The following is a 26,865-nucleotide window of genomic DNA, read 5'->3' on the forward strand; positions in this document are numbered from 1 at the left end:
GGGAAGCCACCACAAGAGTAACAGAAATAAAGTAAAATCACGGGTACCATGCCAGACCAATCAGGCCAAATCAATGATTGTAAATGTTTTAAAGAAGTATTAAGTATTTTACTACAATGATTACACAAAAGCCCTTAAAAATTCTAATATAACCATATGTTACAGGAAAGTGTTAAGTCTGGGTCCCTAGGAACCTGGAGTCTGCCTGCCACACTGGACTGTGATGAAAACACACTTCTACCTACGATGCAAAGCCAGTGAGATGTTAGGGTTATTGCTGCAGTTCGGCTGCTTTAATACAGCATAACTATTATAATCAGTGGGAAAACAGAAACTAATATGCTCCTTCCAAAATGCAAACCTTCAATAGTGGCCCATGGTCTACTGAATGAAGTCCTCGAGATGGTATATAATAAGGTTTTCCATGACCTGATCCCATGCACTTAACATTCTAAAAATCTCACTGACCCTGTTTTCAAAGCACCTGGACCTCTTCCTCCCCACCCACCTGCCCCACCACTGATCACAATGCAGTGTAATTAGTTGGTTTTTTATCAGTGTCTTTTCCTAGATTTTGAGTCTCCAAGAAGGCAGCAGTTGCCTTTCTCCTTTGTAATTGTATCTTCAACACAATATTACATGTTGGACATATAAAGGATGCTCAGTAAGATTTTGGTGAATGAGTAACAGTGTGCTCCTAGATGTTCCCAGGCCACTGAAAAATCATGAAATTTTAGAGCCCAGAATGTAGGAAATTAAGCAGTGCTCATTTTATTGAAACATATTCTCTTCTCAAATAAGTTGTCGATCCTGGAATACCCAACTACCTGGCCTAAAGCCCTGACAATGTTACTGAAATGAAACCAAAAGCCATGAGTATTTAATATGCTTTTGGACTAGAATTGGTTTCTAGACCAAATTCTTTGTAAGTCTGAAGCTTTAAAAGTTCTGACCTCCCGAAGTCAGAACTGAAATTTTTTGTCTTAGGAATTTGCAATGAAATCACCTCTTAGATATTTTAAATGGTGGCAATTCCTGAATTATTTCAGATAAGAAACAACCTTAGAAATATAAAAATCATCACTATAACTCTTAATAATGCTCCATTTGTGAGGGGAACATTCTCAGAGAGGCAGAGTATTTCATGCTCCTTACAAACTTTAGGTTTTAATAATAGCCCTTGCATGAAATATAAAAGTATTTTACATTAAACAGCATCATTCAAGATTGAGTCTTACATGTTACTTTAATAGTATCCACAAAGAATCTGGTTTAGTTATTAAAATGGCTTATTTTTACTTTTTTAAAAAATCTATGATTTTACCCATTGTATATGGAGAACTGAATTTTTAAAAAATAGTTTCTTTTGGTGAATTATCTTAAGATAGGAAGAACCACATTATTCTTTGGTTTTATTATATGGGGAAAAACAACACACAGTCTAGTGAAACAACTTTGTGATATTTATATTCCATTGCACAGATATGGGTTATACAAATTAGTAACACAAGTTATTTCTTAAATTCCAAACATTTTCTAAAATATTATTACAGCAGATGCCTAGGATATTAAAACATAAAGGTGGAAATCATACTCTAAATAGTTAAATATGACACTGAAAATACTGCACATTTTAATTAGAGGAAAATTAAAATGTGTGCTCATATGCTCTAACAAACTATGTAGCAGGGCAAATAACAACTACTAATAAGTCACTGTGGTCCATTTTAACGTATGCATATATATGATTATTCTTTAGATAACCCTCCTCTTGAAAATGCATAATTAAAACATAAAAATCCAGATAAATGATTTAAAGAAATTTTAATTCTTCTTAACACCTAAGATCTATGGTGAAGTGTACTATTATCAATGACTTCATACACTTACTAATTCAAACATAAAAGACACCACACTTGGAAAGAAGAAAAGATTTTTTTTTTAAGGTAATGGTTTTAATTGAATTAATGAGATGAAAAGAGAGTGAAGCCCTGTTTGCTACTTACATGAAAGATTTTAAAAAATAATCACTGCACAAAATACAAAGGGTGGGGTTATGCTGTGGTATTAAATTTTTCTCCATGGTATTTTCCTTGACTATTCAAGAACAAATTAAAGTTTCCACGGCAAATTTGTTTTCAAAATGCCGAATTGTGATGCAATTGCTGGCTTCACGTTTCTGAATACCTGTTTGGGAGGAAAAAGTTTTTTAAGTTTTGGTTTTTTAGTAATAAATATTCACATAAACTTCATAGTTATTACACAGACATATAGAAGTATTTCACTCTTTATTTCATAAACTTCTATAGTTTGGATTTGTTTACAATGAAGAAAATTCTTCTCCCTTTTCTGAACTGAGTATCTTAGATCACAGAAACAATAATAACGCCATACAAATGGCTTACAAATTTATGAACTTGAAGGTATTGAAAATGTTCTGTATCTTGACTCTGGTGGTGTTTGCATGACCATGTGTGTCTCTGTGGAAACAGAACTGCACACTAAGGGTAAATTTCATTGTATACAGGCCTGACTTTTAAAAAAAGTATTATGAACCAAGAGAATTTTAAACTGTAAGGAATCAAGTAAGTTTCAGATGACTCCTCAGTCTGAGGTGAGAGAACAGTATTATTAAAAATGCTAAGAAAAAGCTAGGAAACCACTTTTACTGGGTGACACAATTCCAAAGAAATCACATCATAGTGCATTTGAATAACACTTCTTGCTTTCTGCAGCTGCTGCATGTACTTTCATTTTATTTTTACAAGGATCTTAAAAGGAAATGGGGAGATACCATTATCCTTATTTTTCAGGTGAGAAAAAAAGGTTAAGTGATTTGGCAAAGCTACAACATCAGTTATGTCAATGCTCTTAATTGCTCACCCAAATTCCTAACTAACCTGACTGCAATTATCCTCAATGTGACCCAAAAGGCAAACAGCCTGCTTAGAGTCCAGATCCCTGACAATACAGCTCAAGACAAGTCTCAAGAGACCCTCTGGAGAGGAAGAACCCTTTCAGTATGGCTGAACCAGAGGGGGAGGATGGGAAGTTGGGCAGGGTGAGTGACTATTTGGAAAGTAAGGCACCAGAATTTCAATACAATGACATTTCACATTGACCTTTTCTATCCATCTGAAAAGAGTGGATTTAGAATTAAGATGATTCTACAGAAATCTGGGAATGTTATGTAGCGATACAATATAATTTTATTTTCCCACTCACGGCAAGCATATTGGTAACAATGACGAGGCTTCCTCTAAATTTAGTTTAACATAATGAACTTTTCTGCCCACACTTTATCATTAAAAAAGTATTACCTTTAACAGTTTCTTTGCGTTGGAGTTTGTAAGTTTCCTTGTCATGGCACAGTCGATAAATAAAGAAACCCAGGTGATCGACATTTTCAATGCGATCAGTAATAACCATGTGCTCATGAATCAGATATGACTGAGGCAAATAGGTTCCAGCCTACATTTAGAAAAGAATATATTACATGAGTGTCTCAGAACATACATTGAGCAGACTACAAAAACAGATAAAATTCTTAGAGATCATAGTATTAACACGGGATGACAAAACAACTACCCACTATCTGTTTTTATAAATAGAGTTTTAGTAGAATACTGTAATGCCTATTTGTTTACATGTTGTCTTTGGCATCAGAATTAAGTAATTGGTTAAAATTTACTCCCTGGCTCTTTAGGAAGACATAAATGTAATTTAAAAATTATATTTTAATTTCAAAATATAAAACATTAAAAAAGAAAAGAAGGAAAAACCCAAAAACCGTTAGTCTTAGTTCCTCTCTTTGTAAAATTCTTACTTACATTCTGGTAAAATGGGCTCCCATAGGGCTAGTTTCTCAACAGGGAATTCCAAGACACTATAACAGTATCATTAATCAAAAATATTAAACATTTTTATACCTTGATGTTAATAAGTAACTCCAACAGGTTTCTGGGTGGCATAACAATGGAAGTGTTCAGAGGGATCACATAGCACTTATCCAGATTAAGATCTAAATAGGCTGTGAGTTTCTGGGAATAAAAAGATAAATTTTAGTTAGATTAATATTTGTAAGACAGGCAGCAATTATATTTTTAGTAATAATGTGTACTATTTAAATGGGTTGGCTCTACAATGTGTAAATCATTTGCATTTCAACAAATCCAAAATGTGGTTGGATAGGGATAGAAGAAAGAATGGGAGAGAAAAAATTATTGCTACTAGTAAACAAAACGTTTATCAGGGGTTTGTTTCTATAATAAGTAATAATAATACCTATTAAAATTAACTGCAAATATCTATCATCTGATTAAGAGATTTATTATAGTTCTCTCACTTATAAGCCCAAATACCCTCTAAGCCATCTACCCATTGTATGTAAAGATTAACTTTTCTCCTATGCATCCACAGTACAACTATCATTCTTAGAGAACTGGAAAAATAGTCGCTTAAATATTTTTAAGTTCTATGGTTCAGATGAGAAACCCTGGTTGAGAAAGACTGCCTCACAGGGTGGTTTTGAGGATTGAGTTAAACCAAACTATGTTAGCACTTAGATTTCTAAGAGCTCAGAAAGTGTTAGCTATTATTTACTATTTGTTTTGGATAAAGTTTATTACCTTGAATATAAAAAGTAATTTTTCAAACTGGTTTATAAACATTCATTAGGCAGGAAATGTTTGCAAAACTAACTTTAGTAATATGTTTGAGTGTTCCAAATGGCAAACTTACAATAAAAACCACAAGTAACACGTGAACTTCTGAATCTCTAAATCCTGATTTGAAAAAAACAAAAAATTCTCGGGACAAAATTCCTGGGGACATTGAAATATAAACTAGGCATTAAATAATACGGTACTTTCCCCTTTATCTGCAGTTTTGCTTTCTGGGTTTCAGTCACTGGCAGTCCGAAACAGGTGAGGAGTTCAGTACAGTACAATAAGATATTTTGAGAGACCACATTCACCTAACTTTCATTACAACATATTGTGATAACTGTTCTATTTTATTATTAGTTACTGTTAATCTCTTCCTGTGTATAATTTATAAATTAAATTTATAAATATGTATGTACAGAAAAAGACAGTATTTATAGGGTTGTACACAGGGTTCAGTACTATCTGTGGTTTCAGGTATCCAATGGGTGTCTTGGAATGTTTCTCCCGCAAATAAGGGGGAGACTACTGTACTATATGAGGGCTGTCTGTAAAGTACCCAGCCATGTAATATGAAAAATTATATTAACAATGGCTGGATACTTTCCATACAGCCTTTCATTATCATGTTAATTTTGTTAAATATGATAAAGATGCTGTGGTTATGTGGGAGAATATCCTCATTCTTAAGAGATAACAGCTTTTAAGTATTTAGGAGTAAAGTGTCAAATGAGACAAAAAGATGAAGGAAATACAGCAAAATTTTAGAACCTGCTGGAAGATTTTGAGTGTTCAATTCAACTTTTCTGTACAGCGTAAGAATGTTCAAAAGCTGGGGGGGAAATGTAGAATGAGAATTTAAAAACAGATTAATGAAATTATTAATTTCTGAATATGCTATCAAAAAATGGGAACACAAATTACTTCTTATCTAAGAAAATATGGGAGCATGTAAGAAATAATTCTAATTTGCCAGCAAAAGAGGAACAGCCATGAAGTGGGCTTTAAGAGTAAACAAGGCAGGGGAAGAAAACATAACAAGATGAGAGAAGGCCAGGTAACTAGGGGTCTACTTCAGAAAAGCAGAACACACCAAATATTGACAGTTGGTCTTGTAGGGCAGAGAAACCCAAGTCCAGTTTTTAAAATAAAAACTAAACTCTAAATAGAATAAGTTAGCAAATATTGAAATTAAAACTACAAAAAGCATAAATTAAAGAACTTGCATTCTTTTTAACAATTCTGGTCACTTGGCTCACCTTGTTAAAGTCATGAACAATGTTGGCAGGATCACTATCTGCAAACTCTGGGACAGGCACGCTGATGAATTCCACCTCATCCTCTTCAAAGATCTTAATATTTTCTTCAATTGTCTGGTAGCGCGCAGCTGGGGCATCTGCAGAAGGCTCATTTAAGATGACATCATCTTTGATGTACTTTATTCCACAGTAGTACACGTCATCCGGCTAGAGAGAGTTTAAACACTCATTTCAGCAATTCAGCATGAGACGGGTTTTTAAATGTAAGCATTACTTAAGCTGCCACCTCTTTCTAAATAGCATTTTGCTTGCAAACTCTTACTTTTAGATGACAAGTCAGACAGTTTAATTACAGATTTAACACATTCTTTAAGATCAGGTTTTGAAGTATTGTTAAAAATCAGCTGTAGAAGAAGGAGAAAAGCAGCTGATTTCCCTTTTACTTTTTGTGGTAGATAAAAATAGAAAATAAAAGCAATTATCCATCCGGTGACAAGTAAATATGAAGAAACACACAGGCCTACTTCTACCTGTAGGCATGGTTTTCTTCTTTAATAAAAGAGTATGTTCAGAAGCTAATAATATTTTTCTGAAAGAATATACTTTAAAAACTTTTGATATGGTCCACTAATTAAATGATTCTTCTCTTACTATCCAAAAAAGGAATTTTTCTGAAATTTCTACATGCATACAGGTAGTTCTGATTTCTCCTTAAACTATATCCAATTAAGTGGAAAATATTAGATTACAGGAAATCTTAATAAATTGCCTCATTTTTGTAAAAAAAAAAAAGTGTTTATATATACACAATAAAGATTAGGGGTATGTAACAAACCATTAAGGCACCAAATGTTATCTTTGGACAATGAAATTGCAAGTATTTTTTTCTATATCATAAATATTTCTCATAAAAAACAGTATTTAAAAAGATGATTAATATTTTAGTAATGTCTACCAACATGAACATGAAATTTATATATCCCTGGCAGAACGTTCCAAAACCAGTCATTTAAATTATTTTAATAAGTCTAGTTATTAACTATTTCTCCAGATTTTGAAATGCTGAAACACTTGTAGTCGTAAAAGCTTTGAAGCAATTTCCTCCTCAAGATTCCTTAAAGAAAAAAAAAAATAAACCTACTGAATTATTGCCAAGAGAAATACACCACAAAACAGATCATAAATCATAATTATCAGAAGAAAAATCTATGTCTTAACGCACTGGGATTACTATTAAACACTCTGAAGTTATAAACAACTTTCATCCTACATTAACTCCAACATCAATGCTGATGTCACCTAGTTCTTTAGAGAAACCAATGACTGGGAGAGGTAGAGAGACATGGTAACAGTGTACTCGGGGCCCAAGAGCAAAAGGCTATCGTGGGAGAGCTCAAACTGGCCATCAAGTTATAGCCTACCAACATGACAACATTTGTGGCTGATGCATTTCAAAACAATGGTACTCTCCTTTTAGTGACTGCCCGCCACAGAATGGAGAGATTTTAAACACAGCCTTAAAATAGGACCACCACTGTGGCTAAAGACCATAGTTTGCACAAAAAGTGCAAAAGTAGAGCAAGTTAGGAACAATTTTGTAATATACATGAAAGAAAAGGAAAAAAATAAAAAAAGTCAAAGATGAAAAAGAATTTTCCACTTACCTGAAGTGCAAAGTATTTGTACAGGTATGCTCCTCCTAGAATGACACCCGCAAGCATAAATGCTAGTCCAAAGCACATGCACCAACACCAGGCTCTTCTTTGGCCAACTGGTACCACATCATCTGGGTCCTAAAATATGAAAAAAAACAGATAGTCAATATCATATCTCCAGGCAGAATCACAGAAAGCTCAGAATCAGAAAAACCTTACGGATTATGATTTTAATGAATGAAGGCACAAAGACTAAAGGAGTTTGGTCTCTGATCAAAATCAACCCAGAACGATTAAGTGGTGGCACTGGGACTCATCACAGTGGCTCTTAGGCTGGGACACTGGTCCCTAAGCAAAGTTCTGTCTACTTCTAACTCTCAACAGTCCACCTGCTAACCATGTCTTGAGCAATGGTACACTCCATAATTTCTATAAAAACTTACTTATAAGGTCAAGAAACATAAAACTAGCATATAGTTGTTAGAGAATTTTAATTTTGACCCACTTAGAAAAATAATTTAGCCCCAGAACATCATTTGAGGTCATGACATTCACAATTCCCTCCCTGTGCCCTTCTACTCCATCACTGTACTCTGTTACTACAGTTATAGCTAATTTCTGATTTGTACCCAAGTTCACCTGCAAAGGGCTAAGAAAACAAAGGTGACTATATAACTAGTGGCTCAAGAAATAGTACAGACAGGAAAGGGAAGGCCTCAATTGGCTCGAAAACATTATAATAAAAGGTGTTCACAGTATGCAAGTATAGCCTCTTAAGTACATGATTCTATCTTTAAATGGAAAACCCAATATGGGGTAGCTTAAGGGAGAAAGTACAATTGACCTAAACTTGTATAATAGGATAAATAAAGTTAGGAAGAAAAACTGTATAAATTACGCACAAAAAAAGGGTAAGTCTTAGACTAAGAGCATGGATATGGTTGAAGCAATAATTTAGTTAGGAATGAAAGCTAAGGTTTTATGTTTTTAATTCTAAGATGAGGCATTTTAACTCGATACCACTGGGAAAAGTCCAATCCCAGATGTCAAAGCAACCAAGAACAATATGACACTAGTTAGTGTGCTCCTGGGTTGGGGTTTTAAACATGGAATTTAACACTGAAAAACAAATACTGCTTTATCTAAGCATCAGATCAAACACTGTGAGAGCATTGCGTGTTGCTGTAGTACCTGTCAATATACTGTGTAAGATGAGTGCACTGCAAGGAAGTAATATGTAATGAGAAAAAGTCTGGAAGAATTTATCAAGCCATGTAAGATATCCCATCTGTGAAAAGAAAGTACAAGAATTCCATGGAGTCATAGGGTATTATGAAACTTGAATGATAAAATATACACCTTTTACTTGAGCCCTTGTCTGACATAAATATCTAAGGAGATAAGAAATTGTTCCTAACATAATTTTAGGGTGGAGGGAGGGTGGGAGGGATGAAAATGACAGATGGAAGTAGTCATTTCCAACATTTGGTATCAGCTGCTGAAACAGCTAAATGTGCGCACACACCCACCCGGTTTGGCAGACTCTCTTTTCCAACAGTACATAAATGAATAGCCAAAGAGCATGAGCAGACACCTGTAAAAGAATACACAGCCCCAACTGCCAAATTAATAACAAGCTTCCGGGACTTTTGATACATTATTTTTAACTATTCAGCAATCACTTTGAGAATAAATTATAAATGTCTAACTATGTGCCAAGCGCTGTGTTAGGCCCTGAAAATATATCCTCCGCCAAGAAAGACACTGGTTGGATCAGTCTAGAAAACAGATAAATATACAAAGAGAACACAAATATGATGTGGGCTTTAAAAGAAAAACGCACAGAGAGCACATAAAAGGGGATAAGTCTGAGGAAGACTTCCCAGGGGAGAAAATCACTCAAGTGGAATGTTAAAGCAAAAATACTCATTACCCAGGCAGACTACAGAGTTAAAGAAAATTATATGTAAGGCAAAGAATGAATAAAATCATGGAGCCAGAATGCACGGCATTTCCAAGGGCCACATGTGGGGTGGCTGGAGTGCCCAGTGTGGCGAGGAGGGGTGCAAGAGATGAGGATGGAGAAGTGATGGGGGCAGATCCCAAAGCACCTTTCTAAATCATGCTGCAGAGTTTGATTTTCATGTTCATTTAAAAATCACTCCTCAGGACTATTACAATAAAAAAAAAATTCAATTTCTTGAAGAATTTAACTTATAAATATTTTACTTCTCCACAGGTCACTTATTCAGCGCCTCAACAAGGTGAAACGTGGCTTAAGAATCAGGAAATAAGTCTCTAAATAGCCAAGGTATAGGCCCTAAGTCCATGCACCGCAGTCACCTATTTCATAAAAGAGCTATCAAGTCTTTGAAGTCTGTCTACTTTCTCCCTAAATTCCTAGTGATCACTTTCTAACTTGCATTACAACAAGTCACATATGGATCTTATCTCTCTCTACTAGGCTGTAAGGTTCTTGTGAGTATCCACTCATATTCATTTTTCATTACTGGTAGTTCCAAGCCTAGTCTGGCACTTAGTTGGCACTCAAATATTTGATGAGTGAATGAAACTTAGATATTAATAAAGAAAACCTCGACTATTTAATTGTTTATGATTCACAAAAGTTACATCAGCAGTCAGCATAATGGAGGAAGGGGAGAAGAAATATAATTTATGACACAAGACAAACTGTGGCTATTTAGCAAAGCACAATAGCCCACAGTTCAAGCTTATTATTTGCAATGTACTGCGCTAGATCCTGTGGGAAACTCAAATATGATTAATACATGGCTCATAACTTAAGCAATTTACGGTCAAGAATTAACATTATGTATGACAGATAAATGATGTCCCACAATACAATCTGAGTCATAGAAAAGAAATTAAAGTACATTCAAGATTTAAAAGTTTTTAATCTAAGAGATTTACTGAAGGTGTTTTTAAAATGATTACATTTTAACACTGAAAAGAGTAATAAGCCTTACTTTAAAAAGCCACATATGTAAGATTTAAAAAGAAAAACCCCATGACCATCTCAAAATACACAGAAAATGAATTTGACAAAATTCAACTTCCATTCACAATAAAATCTCTTTGCTAAATAGCAGGGGGTGAAATTCTTTAACATCCATCCGTAAGGCTAATATCAAAACCCTATAGCAAACTTGATATTAATTGTGACACATTACACTTATACTCTTTCAAGTCAGGAATACAGGGAAGCCTACTAATACTGATTGATTGTTTCACTCAACATTGTACTAGAGATCCTAGCCAATATACAAATGACAAGAACATGATTAGGTATGAAGATTAGCAAAAAGTAAACAAAACTGTTATTATTTTTAAATGATCTATACAGAAAATTAAGTCAAATTATTCAAACTAATTAGAGTTCAGTAAGATTGCTAAAAAGCAATAATCAAAAACCAACTGAGTCAAAGATTTATACATGAATATTCATAGTATCATTATTCATATAATTACCCCAAACTAGAAACAACTCAAAAAGCCATCAACTGATAAATGGATAAACTATGGTATATTCATACCATAAAATATTATAGTTAGCAATAACAAGAAACAAAATAACGCATACAAGCAAAGCTGAATCTCAAAAACATGCTAAGTGAAAGAAGTCCAATACAAAAGACTAATTACTGTATGATTCCATTTTTATGAAATTCTAGAAAAGGCAAAACCATAATGACAAAAAGCAGCTTAGTGATTGCCATGGGCAGAGGTTGGGGAAGGAAAGATTGATGACAAAGAGGTGTGAGGAAACCTTTAGGGTGATGGAACTGTTTCATACCTTGATTGTCAAGGTGATACACGACTTCATATATTTAATAATTGCCATAAAGTCAATCAAATTGCATATACAAAATGGGTGAGTTTTATTGAATATAAATTACATTTCAATATGGAAGGTAGGAAAAGTAATCAACTGAATAACTATATATACCAGACAATATAAGAATGTCTTATACCAGCAAGTGTTGGAGAAAGTGTGGAACAAAGGGAACTTGAGAACCTTGATGCAGCTGACAGAAGTTGGTACAATTGCTCTGAAGAACAACTTGGCAGTATCTAATAAACCTAAACATCCATATTATCTTAAGACCCAGCAATTCCAATCCCAGGTATATAACTCTAGATAAACTTTTGTACATGTGCATAAAGAAGTATATCCAATAATATTCACTGCACTGTCAATAACAAACTGGAAATAACCTAAATGTCCATCAAGAGAATAAAGTATTACAGATTCATATACTACTACAATTCTATTAAAACAATCAACTAGCACTGTTGATTTTTAGACCAGTCTAAGAAACATAATTGCTGACCCCCCAAAAAGGAAAGAAAGGTACACAAGATATACAACTGTGTTTCAGTATACATAAGTATCTGATATTTAAGACTTTAAAAACATAAAATATACTATACGTTCTCTGCATTTTTATATGCTTGAGATATTTTTTAATTAAAGAAAATTTAAAAAAATAGGAGTTTCTACTCTGGGGTATATAGCTTTATCTGGCCTAATTTAAAACAACTTACTGAGACATTTCCTCCCCTTGTACTGCAATAAAACTGGTGCACCTTGAATTGTGCTTATAAGATAACAGAACTCCCGCAGGTGCTGTACCATTATCATCTCATTAATCTTCCTAAACCTCAAGATTTTAGCCCAGTTTATAAATGAAGACACTGAAGCACATGCTGGCCTATAACCACATCTCAACTACGTATGCAAAGACACGGCTTTCAAACACACTCTCACTCTAGCAAAGTACTGATTTCTGGTTCAAATAAATCTTAGCATCAGATGATAAAGTAAAATTACTTAACTAATTATGTAATATCTTAAGCAAAATGGAGGGTAAATTCTGTTCTGGTACTTCAATTAGTTAAAAATTAGGTCACCTCAATCAGTTGCCTAAGAGGCTTCAGTAAATGTGCTTCAATTATAAACTTAAAATGTATGGGGGCCGGGCACGGTGGCTCACGCCTGTAATCCTAGCTCTCTGGGAGGCCGAGGCGAGAGGATCGCTCAAGGTCAGGAGTTCGAGACCAGCCTGAGTAAGAGCGAGACCCTGTCCCTACTAAAAATAGACAGAAATTATCTGGACAACTAAAAATATATAGAGAAAAAATTAGCTGGGCGTGGTGGCGCATGCCTGTAGTCCCAACTACTTGGGAGGACTCTAGCCAGGGCAACAGAGCGAGACTCCGTCTCAAAAAAAAAAAAAAAGCATGGGTTTTTTTTTTTTTTATATAATTTTTATTCTGTTCTCAAACTAGTAAGTCACTTCACATCCGTAGGCACTTCTATTTGAACTTTCTTCATAGGATGACTGATGCCTTTAAGAGCCATTTTTTCAAAACTCTCAGATATACTATTTTACATTATTATAGCAAATGTAACAACAGTACTTTAGGAACCAGAATACTAAAGAGAAAAATATCTCTTAGGTTTAACAATTATAGCACAGGCTGGGAATCCTAGCACTCCAGGAGTCCGAGGAGGGAGGACTGCTTGAAGCCAGGAGTTTGAGACCAGTCTGATCAAGAATGAGACCCCCATCTCTACAAAAAATAGAAAAATCGGCCAGGCATGGTGGCTCACACCTGTAATGCTAGCACTCTGGAAGGGAGGATCGCTTGAGCCCAAGAGATTGAGGTTGCAGTGAGCTATGATGATGCCACTGCACTCTAGCCCTGGCGACAGAGCAAGATTCTGTCTCAAATAAACAAATTAATAAAATAAATAAATGTACCCACCCCCCAAAAAAAGAAATATGGAAAAGAACCAATATAATTTATTTAATTCAGAATATCATGAGTTTACTGAACCTTCAGAAGTAGATTTAGTTACTTAGAAACATGTACATTCCAAAACATGCTGGTGTAATATAGGTAAATATGGGCGTGCACAGGCCAGCTGTGTTGCTTGGCCTGTATAATGTTTTCCAGAATAGAGAATTAGCTGCTAACATTTAAAAAATTTAGTAATTTGCCATTTTTAAAGAATGGATTTCCCATCAATATTACAGTGCTTTCAACTTTCTCATCATTTTTTTCCCCTACTTGAAAGCCAAGCATACCAAGCCCTTTTCTGTAATGTTGCTTGGTTCTGATCTCATTTCCAGCTACAATGGGGTATGCTTCCTTTTGAGAACCTAATTATATAAAACAATCAATTTAGACTACCTCCCCATAAAAAGGGTTTGAGTTCTGGGTTTTAGAGACTGGTACATGTTCTGTTTATCTGGCTTCTATATTGGGTTTCTTTCCCCAGTATGGAAACATCAAAAAACAGTAGAATAGGCCGGGCGTGGTGGCTCACGCCTGTAATCCTAGCACTCTGGGAGGCCGAGGGGGGTGGATCGCTCGAGGTCAGGAGTTCGAGACCAGCCTGAGCAAGAGCGAGACCCTGTCTCTACTAAAAATAGAAAGAAATTAGCTGGCCAACTAAAATATATATAGAAAAAATTAGCCAGGCATGGTGGTGCATGCCTATAGTCCCAGCGACTCAGGAGGCTGAGGCAGTAGGATCGCTTAACCCCAGGAGTTTGAGGTTGCTGTGAGCTAGGCTGACACCACGGCACTCACTCTAGCCAGGGCAACAAAGCGACACTCTGTCTTAAAAAAAAAAAAACAAAAACAAAACAAAAACAAACAAAAAAAAGAGAAGAATGATCTAGTGACCTGTTTATTATTAATAGCATTGATTATCAAATATATCTGCTATATGTAAAATACAAAATCTCCAGCTGAGATGTTAACAATCTATAAAGATATAAAATATTTGTTTGCATTTTCTCTTATTCATTTAAATCAGTACCTGAATTTTGCTTCCTAATTTGCCTTTTCAACTAAGATTGCTACTGTCTTAACTGTGGTGACAGAGTCCACACGAGAAATGTTATGTTTGACACATAAAAAGGAAGTTTTCCAAGTGACTGGCATTACACAGACAGAAACAGAAATCCAAACTCTTTATATTTGTAGGTACCATACTATATTTCACAAAGGCCTGTGACCTTTTGTCAACATTGGATTTCATTTAGTAAAGTTAAATTAGTATTTAACGTCAAAACCAGAAATTATACCAACATGTTATGATTAATAAACTTATCATTTTATTCTGTATTTGGAAAAGCGGAAGGTTTAAAAAAGGAGAACTTAATCTCAAATTACAATGTCTACAAAACAGATTTATCATTAACATACTTTTTTGTTAATAAATCCTACAATATATAAAGAGTGATACAGGAAGAAAAAGAAATTAAAAATTTAAAGCCATTGTATAACAATGTAACTATTATGAGAAATCTATGAAAGTGGCATCATATAAAATTAGTACAGGCCTAGGTTAAAGAAAAATAGGTCAGAACTAAAAAAAAAAAATCCGGCAGGCTGTAAATGCATTTAGGGTGACTCATACTCAATCACTTGTATCATCAGGGACAAGCAAAATATCTAGTGCAAAGTAGAATATTACTGTATGAATAACTCAACAATCTCCATTCTGTTTTCTACATGGTGAGTTAAAAGACATTGGCAAAGCAAAAAGCAAGCCTAGACTAACACAAAAAGGCAGATGTTTATAAATAGCATTATATACAAATGTTATTTATTGTTAATAAAAGCATTTACCAAGGATAAATTGGTGAAGTTGTATTTCTTCTACTACTGGCTGAGTCATGAGTTCATATTGTTCCCAACAAGAGTATCAGCTGTCTTCCTAAAAATTTTAAGCATGCTAGGACTGCTCTACTCTTATATATAATTCATTACAAAATTAAGTGTCAAGATTAGAGAAAAAGAAGCAAATCATTCTGGACTCACTTTTATATAAATGTTGGATTTTGGTATCATTCAACAAGATAATTATTATACATTCATATTCAAATGTTGGTAATTCTACTTAAATGCAGAACTTTTGGTAAGAAAATTACAAGTACATTCTTCTGAAAGTATAAAATAACTTAAATGGGGATAGTTACAAATAACTTCCATATCCAAGTTCAGAATTTTGAAAGTTAAACAAAATAACTACTAGAAAAAATAATTCCAGTTCTTGAGATCAGGGCTATTTGTCTCTCTACAGTGAAGGCTCTGACCCTATGAGCTCTACTGCCTGGCACCGAATGCAAGCACAGCACATAGTCAGCAGTAATATCTGAGCATGCTCCCTCACTCTACCACTCTCCTGCTCTTGTTTGGGGGCATGATTTTCTTGTGAAAGCAGATATAGACATGTAAGTAGGTTATGATTAATTTGGTTTACATAATTGGCTTGTCTTTCCTAGCTACAGTATGTGCTTCTTAAAAGTTGGGGTGCTTACTAATTTATAAATTCCTGGTATAGTGTCCAGCTATGTATGTGATCAGTACCGTGCTCAGAAAGAAGAAACCTCCTATAAAAGGCCATTTAGTCTAATATATTTTATAGATAATTATAATGAGGCCCAGAAAAGTAAAATTATTTGTGTAATATCAGAAGTAATAAGGCCTGAATATCATCTGACTCCATGTGCATCTTAAGGGAGGAAAAACATGGGAGCTATTAAGTCAACCATCTGACTAAACAGCTTAGGCAAATTAACTCTGGTAATAAATGAAATGACACAATGTCATACTTGGGTAATACTCATCTAACCAGAAACTACCTACCCTGAGTTTCTACAGAATTCTGCTACTGTAATAGGTTTATTTGAATTGAGCCACACTCATGAGCATTACCTGTGTTAACTATTGCAACGGTAATACTGTTACCTTCAATACATTGACACCATAGGACTTTCCTCTACTGTTCATCAAATTACAAAGGATAGTAGCAAAAAGCATTAAAATCATATAGAGATGAAACAAAAACAATAAAGGAAAATAGCTCAGGCACACCGGATATAAGCATTTCAAAATAAATGAAAAAGGCAAAATATTAATTACAAAAATGAAACCTAAGTAGAGTAATAAAGCCACAAAGTAAAACCACAAAGTTGGAGTGAGCTGTCTCTAAGTTAGTCATGAAGGAGACAGTCTTGGAACTCTGAAGAGGGAGAAGGAGACCAGAGGATGCCTCATCTATCTTTCTAGGCCATCCTGTCTGATCTTAAATTAGTGCTCATAATAACTCAGATGGTTTCCATTATTATCCATTATTAATTATCATTAAGTCCACTTTTAATGTAAAAGAAAATACTGTAATAAATCTTTAAAAAGCTATCAAGATAGCTGAGGTGAAGTCCTAGTATTGATTTCCAGTCAAAAGTTTATCTTTACTTCCTTCTGAAAGCTCAATAAAATGATAGTAAAGTGATAAACAAACAAACCTTAACCCACAGAGAATGGAAATGAATGACGGCAGAGAAGTCAAGTCAATAAAAATTTTGAAAGCTGATAGCATTAAGAAATACTAAGGCACAGGAGATAATCTCTTTGTCTAGAGGATAAAAAAAAAAATCATACACAAAAAACCCAGAATCAGAATGGCATCAGACTAGAAGATAATGGAGCAATGCCATCAAAATCCTGAGAGAAAATTAATGCTAACCTAAAATTTTATACCAAGATTAATTATCCATATCAATTAAGTATGAAGATAGAATATTCTCAGACATGCAAGGTTTTAAAAAAAATTTATCTCAAGACACTTTTTCTTCAGATTCATAAAACTGCAGCTCTGACATGGGACAGAGGCAAAGGCAATTCCAGGACGACCGTGACTCTCCAGACATCTGGGCAGCAACATGCCTAGAGTGCCACCAGTCTGGACTGGAAGGCTGAAGAACAAAAGGTGGGAAATCACTAAGAAAAATATGAAAGTCGGTAAGTTACCTGGTAAGTATGAAGACACAGAAAGGAAATTAATATACTGCTGTCCAGAGTCTGAGGATAATTAATAATAAATCCTAAAATTAAAATTAAAAACAACCTTCCCTCCTGTCCCAAGAGGCATGATCAAATCCAGGAAAAATAAAGTTTTTATACCAGAAAGGAAGTAAAATGAAAGTATACTACATTACTCAGAGGTAAATAATGTTTATGTACTTACAATAAAAACACTGAATATAAATATAATCAAAAATTGCTATAACTATACCAGAAGAACAGATTATGTATGTGGCGTGTAAACATATAGAAAAAGCTAAATATTCATTCACCTGCCATTTGAATATTACCAATAGGTAATATCTAGAACTGCAAAAGATAAGACACAGAAAAACAAACCACGAAACAGCAGTATAAGCGAATATTTAGAGTAGAAGTTCTCCAAATGTGGTCCAGAAACACCCTTTCAGGGGGTCCACAAGGTCAAACTGTTTTCATAACAAAACTAATGTTTTTTTCACTTTCATTCTCTCACTAGTACACAGTGTAGTTTTCCAGAAGCTAAACGTGTGATATCACAACAGACTGAATGCAGAAACTGATAAGAGTATCCAGTGGTCTTCTATTAAGCTATTCCGTAAAGAACACTGCAAAAATGTAAATAATGTTACTCTCAGTCTTCTTAAACTTTTTGGTTGTTTGGAAAATTATATTATTCATAAAAATATTATGTTAATACGTTACAGATTCATCGTTGCCATTTTAAATAAATACTTTGTTTTAATTTCTAATACCAATAATATCTATCTATCTATCTATGATAGATATAAAGCAAAAGCTCTTTCAGATGCTGAACAATTTTTAAGAGTATAAAGGGATTTTGAGATCAAACTGTCTAAGAACCACTGACAGAGCAATGTGGAGCTGAGATCACCATGTATGGTTGGGCAGGTTGTTTCCAGCACAGGGATGGCAGGCCAAGGGGATCCATGGGGCTTGAATCCAGACCATGCTCTACTCTCCAAAACACCAGAGAGGGCAACTTTTTCTAATTTGCATAAAGGCAGAGTACAGTCTAGTGGTCACCCTGGTAATAAAAGACCAAAAGAAGCTATGAGTGAACATGACTGCCTCCAATTAATCTATGGGGGGCAGAAATTAGATTAGTGGTTGCCTCTAAGGACAGAGGAGGACAAACTGTAAAAAGGACATGAGACAACTTTCTGAGTTGATGGCAATAGTCTACCTTGATTGGGTATTAGAATTCAGGTGCATACATTTAAATATATCTAACTATACACTCAAGATCTGTGCATTTTACTATGTACAATGATACTACAATTTTTTAGAAATGTGCCCCCTCTAAGATAGGGCAGGACTACTTGCATTTTAAAATTAAGTATTACTTTGATAAAACACAAAATTAAATTTTAAAAATTCTATTAACACTTTTTACAGAATAGAGAAATATACATTTTTAAATGAAAATGGATACAGCTACTGAATCCTAAGGGTGTTTTTATGTTTCAGGAATGAATCTTTACCAAAATACCTTGTGAAAAAAAAGTACCAACAATATTATCATGTAATTGACATGTGAGCTAGGGCTAAACAGTAATAACAACACAAGAGGTAATGTTCCAACACAAGGACAATGAGGGAAAAAAGTAGAACTCTGGTAATAACAGCAGCTAATATCTATTGATTCTTAACTCCATTCTGAGCATTGTGCTTATTTTATTATAGATTATTATATTCCCCATTTTGCTGATGGAGAAACTGAGACACAAAGAGTTGAAGTAACTTCAGCAGTAAAAGCAAAATTTAAACACTAAAGTATAACTACACAGCCTGAGTTCTCAATCACTAGGCAGTATTGCTTCCAGAACTGCAACCCTCCCTGGACTCTATTAAGTGTGGGTACTAGGAAAAAAAGGAGAAATAGTCTTTTGATTTCTTCCCCAACCATTTAAAAATGTAAAAATCATTCTCACCTCATGAGCCATAGAAAAACAGGCAGCAGGCCATATTGGAACCCCTGGGCCATAATTTGCCAGACCTGCTCTGCACTTTAAAGGAGACTGTAAAACCGTGGCCCATGTCAGGCCTTCAGTGTTTTGGGCTTACCTTCTTGTCTGAATCCAAATAAAAATCCTGATTTCTAGCCTGGTTTTAAAAATTGGACCCATTTTTTAAAAAATGAAAACTAAGGATATTCTAACTTGTTTAATATGCAAAAAGCCCAGCTTCGCTAAGTCATTTGCTTGGGCCCAGGAGGCACTGAGTTTGCCATCTGTTTAACATACCTACTACCACTGTCCTAGGTAAAACTGATGGGCTTGGGAAATTTTACATCCTAGTACTGAAATAAAAGCAAATTAAAAAAGAACTGAAGGAGAAAGTTATAAAAAGATTAGAAACTGATGATGCAGTCCTAGATAGACTGGTTCTCAAAACCATTTTCCCAGCATAAAAATGGGTCTTCTTTTCTATCTTGCAGTGATCTAAGTGACTTAAATTAACAGAGCAACTTTTTGGTGTTTATATAGAATAATTTTAAATATTATAATCACATATAAGCAGAGCAAATAATTTAAGAAAAGCTTTATCCTTAGCTCATTCTGAAAACAAATTTAATTTTTAAAAACAGTTTTGGTATTAAAAATTAGACATTCAAATATATACAAAAATCTACTAAAACTTGTTTCTTAAAGAATACAATTCAACTATGCCAAAAAAGGTTTATGTAAATATTTCAAATTTTCAAAGTATTAAATTCTGATCATACTTGGTATCACTTTCTCAAATAAATTCCTAGGATATTTCACTTTGAAGTGGTATTTATAAACCGTGCAAACTTTGTTTCAACATTAATTTCTCTCCTGGAATATTTGTATTAGTTCTAAGTCATAAAATTACTGCTAGAAACTTATCAGCATTAAAAGAAAACATTACGTGAAAAAGTAGAATATCTATCATAAAAACAAGGGTAATTTTCTCATTTCTACAACTCAAGATTCAAATTTTTTATCTAAGAATAAAAAGTCTATGTTCATTCTTTCTTGATTTTTCCCCAAATAGTACAATTAAAGAAATATTGCATAAAGTTCTTATTTTACTCTAATCAATTAAAGAGCTTAAAAAATCTGCAATTATTTAAAATAATTTTATTCATTCAATTGTTGGTAACACATAAAATGAGATTGATTATATTGTAGATTTCCTTAAAGCTATTAAGAACATGTACCATAAATACTGATTAAAAGAGATAATCACAATGTACATTTTTTAAATGATGTCCTCAGGGTCATATCTAACTTCCAATTTTTAACTTTCTGCTGTCTATCTTGTAAAAGACTTTTCATTGGTAAGTTTTATACAAAAAAAATCAGAAAGCCAGGAAATAACTATCTTTATACATAACATAAGCCTAATGAAAGCACAGCTTCAGTATTATTATTTTCTACATCAATTAAACAAAAATCACCTCATTCAGAAATTCAGAATTGTCAAATCTTTTAACAGGTACCAGTTATAGCCTTAAGTCCTCTAGTGGGAAAGTCCTTAACTCCTTCTCCTTTAGTCTTTAAGCTCTAATAAGAAGTGCCACACTTGCCAAAAAAATTTAGAGGATAAATTCATTGATGTCCTATTTGAAAGACACAATTTTTTTTTCTGGATCTTCCTTTACTGACACCATGATATACAAAGCAATCAAGAAGCTCGAGTTAAAAGATGAATTCACAAAGTAGTATTTCCTTTCAGAAAAAGAATGGAGCTTTTGAATAGATACTCCAGAAGTTGTAGTATGATAAAACTAAGAGAAATAAAATGTCCCACAATTACTACTCAATACATTTTTCTACAAACATTTACACACAAGTCAAGCTTTAGCAATTTACCATATAAGTTAAATTCAAAATCATATTAGACAGGCCTGTACCATAAATGTGTTTATTCACATAAACCTCTTATATATACTGCAAAGTCAAATTCCATGAAGTCTTACAAGCTTATTATTATGCCAAGTACAATATCCTTGCTTCTGTGTGGTTGAGAAGACTACAATCTTGGGAGGACCTCTGAACTTGTCCTCTAATCGCACAATATGCAACCTTGCCTACCAGCAGCAGTGCCCTGTCAGGGACAAGGATGTGTACACAGGAGGTCTTGCCAAGGCACTCGGGACGCACAGAAGCAATTCATTTATTTTCTAGCATTAAACTCTCACTTCAGGTATCAATATCCTCATGGAGAACCAAAATGTAATGACTGTAAAACTTTAACTGGCCAATGTTTGCAAACACTTAGTTACGTAACTAGGTAAAGAGATGCACTTTGGTTAAAGGGAAACAAACTCCTGATCCCTTCTCTAAAAGATCAACCCATTTCAGTAAATATCCAGCCATGCACTTTATGTCCCTCCTCCCCACCCTGTCAAAAAGCACAAAAAATAAAAACCACCACCACAAATAAAAAGCTAAATTATAATACCAAACCCTTCAGTTCTGATTGTGCAAATAGGAAAAATCAGAAAGTATAAAGAATTAGGGGCCAAATAGTCATTTTGTGATGGGTAACTCAGAACTTACTGGGTTAGTCCTTCACTTTCTCTCACACTCCCATCTTGCTCCACATACACACACTTTAGTTTCCTCTCTTTTACGAATAACTACAAAGTAGGGCAGGGAGGAAGCAACACTATTTATCAGCAAAACAGCTTGTGGAGATACCTGTGAAGCAAACAAGATTTTTCATGGCCTGATAATGGGAAAGGGGTTTCATAAGCAGGCATTGCAACAAGAAGAGTGGCTGACAACTTCAGTGTTCTACAGTGAGGTAACCAAAAATGAAAATCTGCTGTATTACATAATGCCTCTATGTCCTTTCTTTTCGACCCACTGCTACTTAGCATGAGGTAAAATGTACCACGTTAAACACTGAAAAGAAGAAAGGGAACAGTCTGGTTAGGGCGAGGACATAGTTATTATTTTTCAAAATTAAAACAATTTAATTCCTGCCAAATATAATTATACAATCCTAGCATCTTCATAGAATTTTAAAACTGGAAGACTCCTTACAGACCATCTGGTCTTACCCTCTCTTCTTACAGACAAGAAAACTAAAAATTTAAGCCCAAGATCAAGCAGTTACGTAATGACAAAACTGGGACTCCTGATTCAGTACATTAGGTATTTTCTTTCATATTTGCAGATATGGAGCAATTTCCAAGGTTCAAAGTTATGGACACAAATAAACAAATGAATGCTGCCTATCATATAAAGTATGTATATAATTGCAAATTCACTTTTATTATACAAAACAGATACCCTACACTTTGCTGTTTCTATATCTCTAAGAGCTCTGTGCCTACTAGGACAGGTAGAGGAAGGTGAAAATGCAGGAAAAGAAGAAAAAACAGCAAGCTAGTTGAGATAATATAATCAACGGAAATGGTTGTTGGTATTAATCACTGCTGAAAAGACAAGATCAAAACACAGGGCAATGGAACTGCTTCCAGAGAGGTTTCTCACCCTGCAAAGAGCAAGACAGAAGCAATGTAAAAGTACTGGAATGCATGTTATATAAGCCAGCTGACTAGAGTGATCAGAATTCTTATGGCATAAGATAGCAGGATCTGCATTTTAAAACCAGAATTCCAGATGACACCAGAGCAGGTGGTCCTTAAGAGCACATTTTGAAAAATGTTGGTCTATGGGATAATGTGGTCTAGGAGGGTTAAAGATACTAAAAATTCTTGTTCAGGAGTTCTGGACCATTAACCAGCCCAGTTTGATCCTCTCAACCAACCAGGCAAAGGAAATGCCCCAGGCAAAACACACTAAGACTGATTTTGTTCCCAGCCCAGGCAGTCAGACAAGGTGGCTGCCACCCAGTCACCCCTAAGGAGCCAGAGAACATTATGTAATCACTGTCCAAGCTCTAAGATAAACAGATCAGAAGTTCTTTCACAAATGTCTGTCATTAAGTAAGGTTTTCCTTTACCCATAAGTAAATGATTATAAGAATCTACTTTTAATGTAGAGAAATACTTTGTCACTCACTGAAGAAAAGAAGCCTTTTATCTTATAGCTGGAAAAAGAATTAGTCATTTTGTATCTACCAATTCATCCATGACTGCTGTGTGGTTACAAAGGGGGCAGGCTCTGGCCCTCAGTGTTTAGTCCCAGTAGTGTTTCTCTTTGTATATAGGGATCTGAGAAAATAAGAAATGCAAAACAAAGCACAGAGCTATGAATAGTTACTTTCTACAGCAGCCATGACCACAAAATTTAAATATGGTGAACTTGTGAGAAATTCTAAGACTATGAAAACAGGGTTACTATTTCAGAAATGACAAAAAAATGTCAAAAGTCGGATTCAAAGGTGCTCAGCAAATTTAATTCTGATGTTTATCCAGAGTTGCAAATCTCCTTCAATACAGTGGAAAAGCAGTCTGAAGTGACATCATCTGATACTCTTTTTTTTAAATGGGAGGAGTTATGTTTATTTACGGAATTTAAAAAATATATATATAATAGCATTAAGACTGCTATTATATATAATAACATTTGAGACTATTGTGACTGGGTACTTGACTGTCAATCTATTTTAGGTATAATGAATGTTAGATAAACAAAGAGCTAAAATAATTTGCTACTGGAATTTTTTGCCTGTGCATTCCAAACATTTTCTTTAAGACCAAGACTGTTTGCAATGGGTTCAGGAAAATATAAACACCAAAACCTTTAATCCTTTTAGGGAATCAGTTCACTGTTCCTACTTCAAGGCAAGGAAGTCATTTAAATATCAATCCCTGACGTTTCTGGTTTTAACTAGAACATTTCCAGAAAATAAGTACAGACATGTCCAGATTAACATTATATTCTCAAATCTTTCATAGTATATTAGTGGTCTGCTTTTCTGTAATAATTTTAATTAGATCATATAAAAACTCTTATTACTCGCACCTGACAATGATTTTTCTTTAAGTTAAAACTAAATTTACCCTACTGATAATAACTCTTGAAAAATGCTAACGAAAAAATAAGCTAAGCAACATAACTTCTACAGTTAAAATTTCTAATTTTTGCAGCCCAAAGAAGATCTGCCAGGGAGAGGCTGTGGGCTTTCTACTTTAACTTCTGAGACAATTACACTCCTATTTAAATGAATACTATTGTAAGCCACTAAAAGAAGTCCACTCATGACTTTTACTTAGAGTTAAACAGGGATTGTAAAATGAAGAATTTTATTAGAGACCTTGGGGCAAATTTCTTGTGTTTAATTTCACTTCCCATAAGGAGTCCTCACAAAGACTCTGATATAATTTAAATCCCAACTGTTGGTTTCACACTAACATCAAATAGTAATTACTGATCTTTACCAGGAGTGTTTGTTTTAATTATAAAATAAACAGCTAGAACCTACTCCAAGAAGACTGTCACCTCGCCCCCGCTCCAGACCCCGCGATGAAGCTGACCTCCCACTACGGAAGCGCCGTGGAAAACGGGGGTAAAGAAAAAAACGCTTTTAAAATTAAGATGTTTACAGTTGCTGGACTTAGTCCGAGAACAGTTCAATCTAGAAACGAAAGTAGGAAACAACCGAGGTTTGGGCTTGTGATGATGTCAGCCATTTTAGGTACATTATTTATACTGGGAAGGAAGTGCCAAACTCGGTTCTTGTTTTGCCTGTCGCTGCCAGTCCCCAGGTTGAACCAACTCAGTCCCGGCCCCGCGCACATTTCCCGGACTGCACAAACGACGGGGAATTCGGCACAATTCTCCAACCCTCGACTCTGCAGGCCTCCCAAGCCCCGGACCCCGCGTTGGGCACCGCTTCCTGCACACGCACTTCCTTACAAAGACGGAGCTGCGCCCCTCAAGAGAGGGGAGCGCCCGGCCCGCTCGCGGACCCTCTCCCCGAGGCTCCCGCCCGCGCCCCGCCGCCTGCGTGCACCAAGGCGCTCGGCCCGCGCAGCTCTCCCGGGCCGGGCCCAGCGCCCCCCACTCCCCCGGCCCCCCCAGGCTCGGACCTTGCAGTCCACCGCGACCGCGTCGGGAGGGATGATGAGCGCCTCCTCGCCGCTCTTGGGGTCGTCCTTCTTGGCCTCCTTCTGGGCCAGAGCCGAGTTGAACGTCACCTTCACCATGGCGCGGCCTGGGGCGCCCTTTGAGGGCAGCGGCGGGCTCGAGGCGCGGGCTGCGAGCTCCCGGCTGCGGCTGCAGCCTCTACGGCCGGGCTCCGGGCGCGGCTCGGGGCAGCTGGGTAGTCTCGGCCGGCCCCGCGCTGGCAGACGCGGCTACTGCGGCGCAGCTCTCGCGGCCTCCCGGCTCCGGCGCGAGGGCGGGGACGGCTCGCTCACCCCCGGGACGGGGCGGGGCCGGGCGGCCGGGGCGGGGCGCTGCGCGGGACCCTGCCTCGCCCCCCGGCCGCGCGCCCGGAGGAGCTCGCCGGAGTGGGCCGAGCCGGTCGGGGGCGGGTCGTCTCTTGGGGCCACCTGGATTTTCCAGTTCTGAATTCGCTCCCAACCGGTTCACCTCCGGGCCCAGTGTCGCAGGTTGGTAGCAAAGTCGGGTGAACTTCCCTGCCGCGTGCGACAGATTCACCTCTGGCAGCAGCAGGCCCCCTCTTCCTTGCTCCCTGCGCCCGCCGCGAGCCTAAAGGCCGTGGAATTTTTGTGCGTCTACATTTCCATTTTCTCGCTTATTAGGGAACCGACTCTGTAGAGCGCCGAAATGTTTAACGCTCCCTGTCCTTGGGACCTGACTTTGTCTTCCCCAGACCTCACCCAGGGGCGTTTACCTGGCTCGGACTTGCCTTGCCTTTCCCTCCCTCGGGAGGTCAGAGCCTGCCCTGCCTCGCTCGTCCCAGACCGATTCGGAGGAAACCTCTTGGCAGATTTATTTTTTAAACATTTCACACTCGTAAAACAAAATGTTCCACTCTTGTGCGCACTTGGAAAAAACCCACATGCACACTGGGCTGATTTGTGATTCAAGGCACGGTCCTAGATGATGAGTCCTTACTTTTCTGCAAAATGAAAAATAATCGCTTAAGGATAAAGCAAAATTCTCGTATTTTGAAGACGTTTTAGGGGATACTGCCTCGCACTGTTACTGGGTTTATTACCCTTGGGCAAATGGTTGATCTTGTATCCTCTCCCACCCCATTCTGTCATGGTTCAACCAGAGTCGTGGGTGTGCTCCAGAATGTTACAGCTGTGTCAGCTCTGCCCTGGCTCAACCCTGAAGAAAGTAGGCTGAGTGTGAGGTCCTTGGGGATTTGACTTAGCTCAAGGAGGGAGTATCTTAGAGTCTCTCTAGACTGTGAGTCCATAAAACCCTAAGAAAAAGCCCAAGATTCCCAAATCTCAGATCACATATTTCAGGAACATCGTGGGCTGAGATAGAAACCTGGTCCAGACCTTGAGTCTGC

General features: G+C 36.2%; 1 protein-coding gene across 1 annotated transcript; it reads right to left on the reverse strand.

Annotated features, from left to right (window-relative positions):
* Positions 1–1,442: 1,442 nt before the first annotated feature.
* ITM2B (integral membrane protein 2B) lies at positions 1,443–25,794 on the reverse strand. Its single transcript, XM_045567168.1, has 6 exons — positions 25,463–25,794; positions 7,588–7,716; positions 5,924–6,130; positions 3,930–4,040; positions 3,321–3,471; positions 1,443–2,187 (listed from the first exon to the last, which is right to left on the reverse strand). The coding sequence occupies exons 1-6, from the start codon at positions 25,577–25,579 to the stop codon at positions 2,102–2,104; spliced, it is 801 nt and encodes a 266-aa protein (XP_045423124.1). The 5' UTR covers positions 25,580–25,794; the 3' UTR covers positions 1,443–2,101.
* Between the last annotated feature and the right edge of the window lie 1,071 nt (positions 25,795–26,865).

This window comes from Lemur catta, chromosome 13 (genome assembly GCF_020740605.2).
Source record: "Lemur catta isolate mLemCat1 chromosome 13, mLemCat1.pri, whole genome shotgun sequence".
In the NCBI taxonomy this organism is placed as follows: domain Eukaryota; kingdom Metazoa; phylum Chordata; class Mammalia; order Primates; family Lemuridae; genus Lemur; species Lemur catta.

Bases quoted from the DNA above. Each gene is read 5' to 3' on its own strand.
- ITM2B (XM_045567168.1), bottom strand. From the start codon at position 25,579: ATGGTGAAGGTGACGTTCAACTCGGCTCTGGCCCAGAAGGAGGCCAAG. The intron at 7,717-25,462 runs GTCCGAGCCTGG...TTCATATTTTAG, and splicing joins CGGTCGCGGTGGACTGCAAG to GACCCAGATGATGTGGTACC. The intron at 6,131-7,587 runs GTAAGTGGAAAA...AACTCTCTCTAG, and splicing joins ACAAATACTTTGCACTTCAG to CCGGATGACGTGTACTACTG.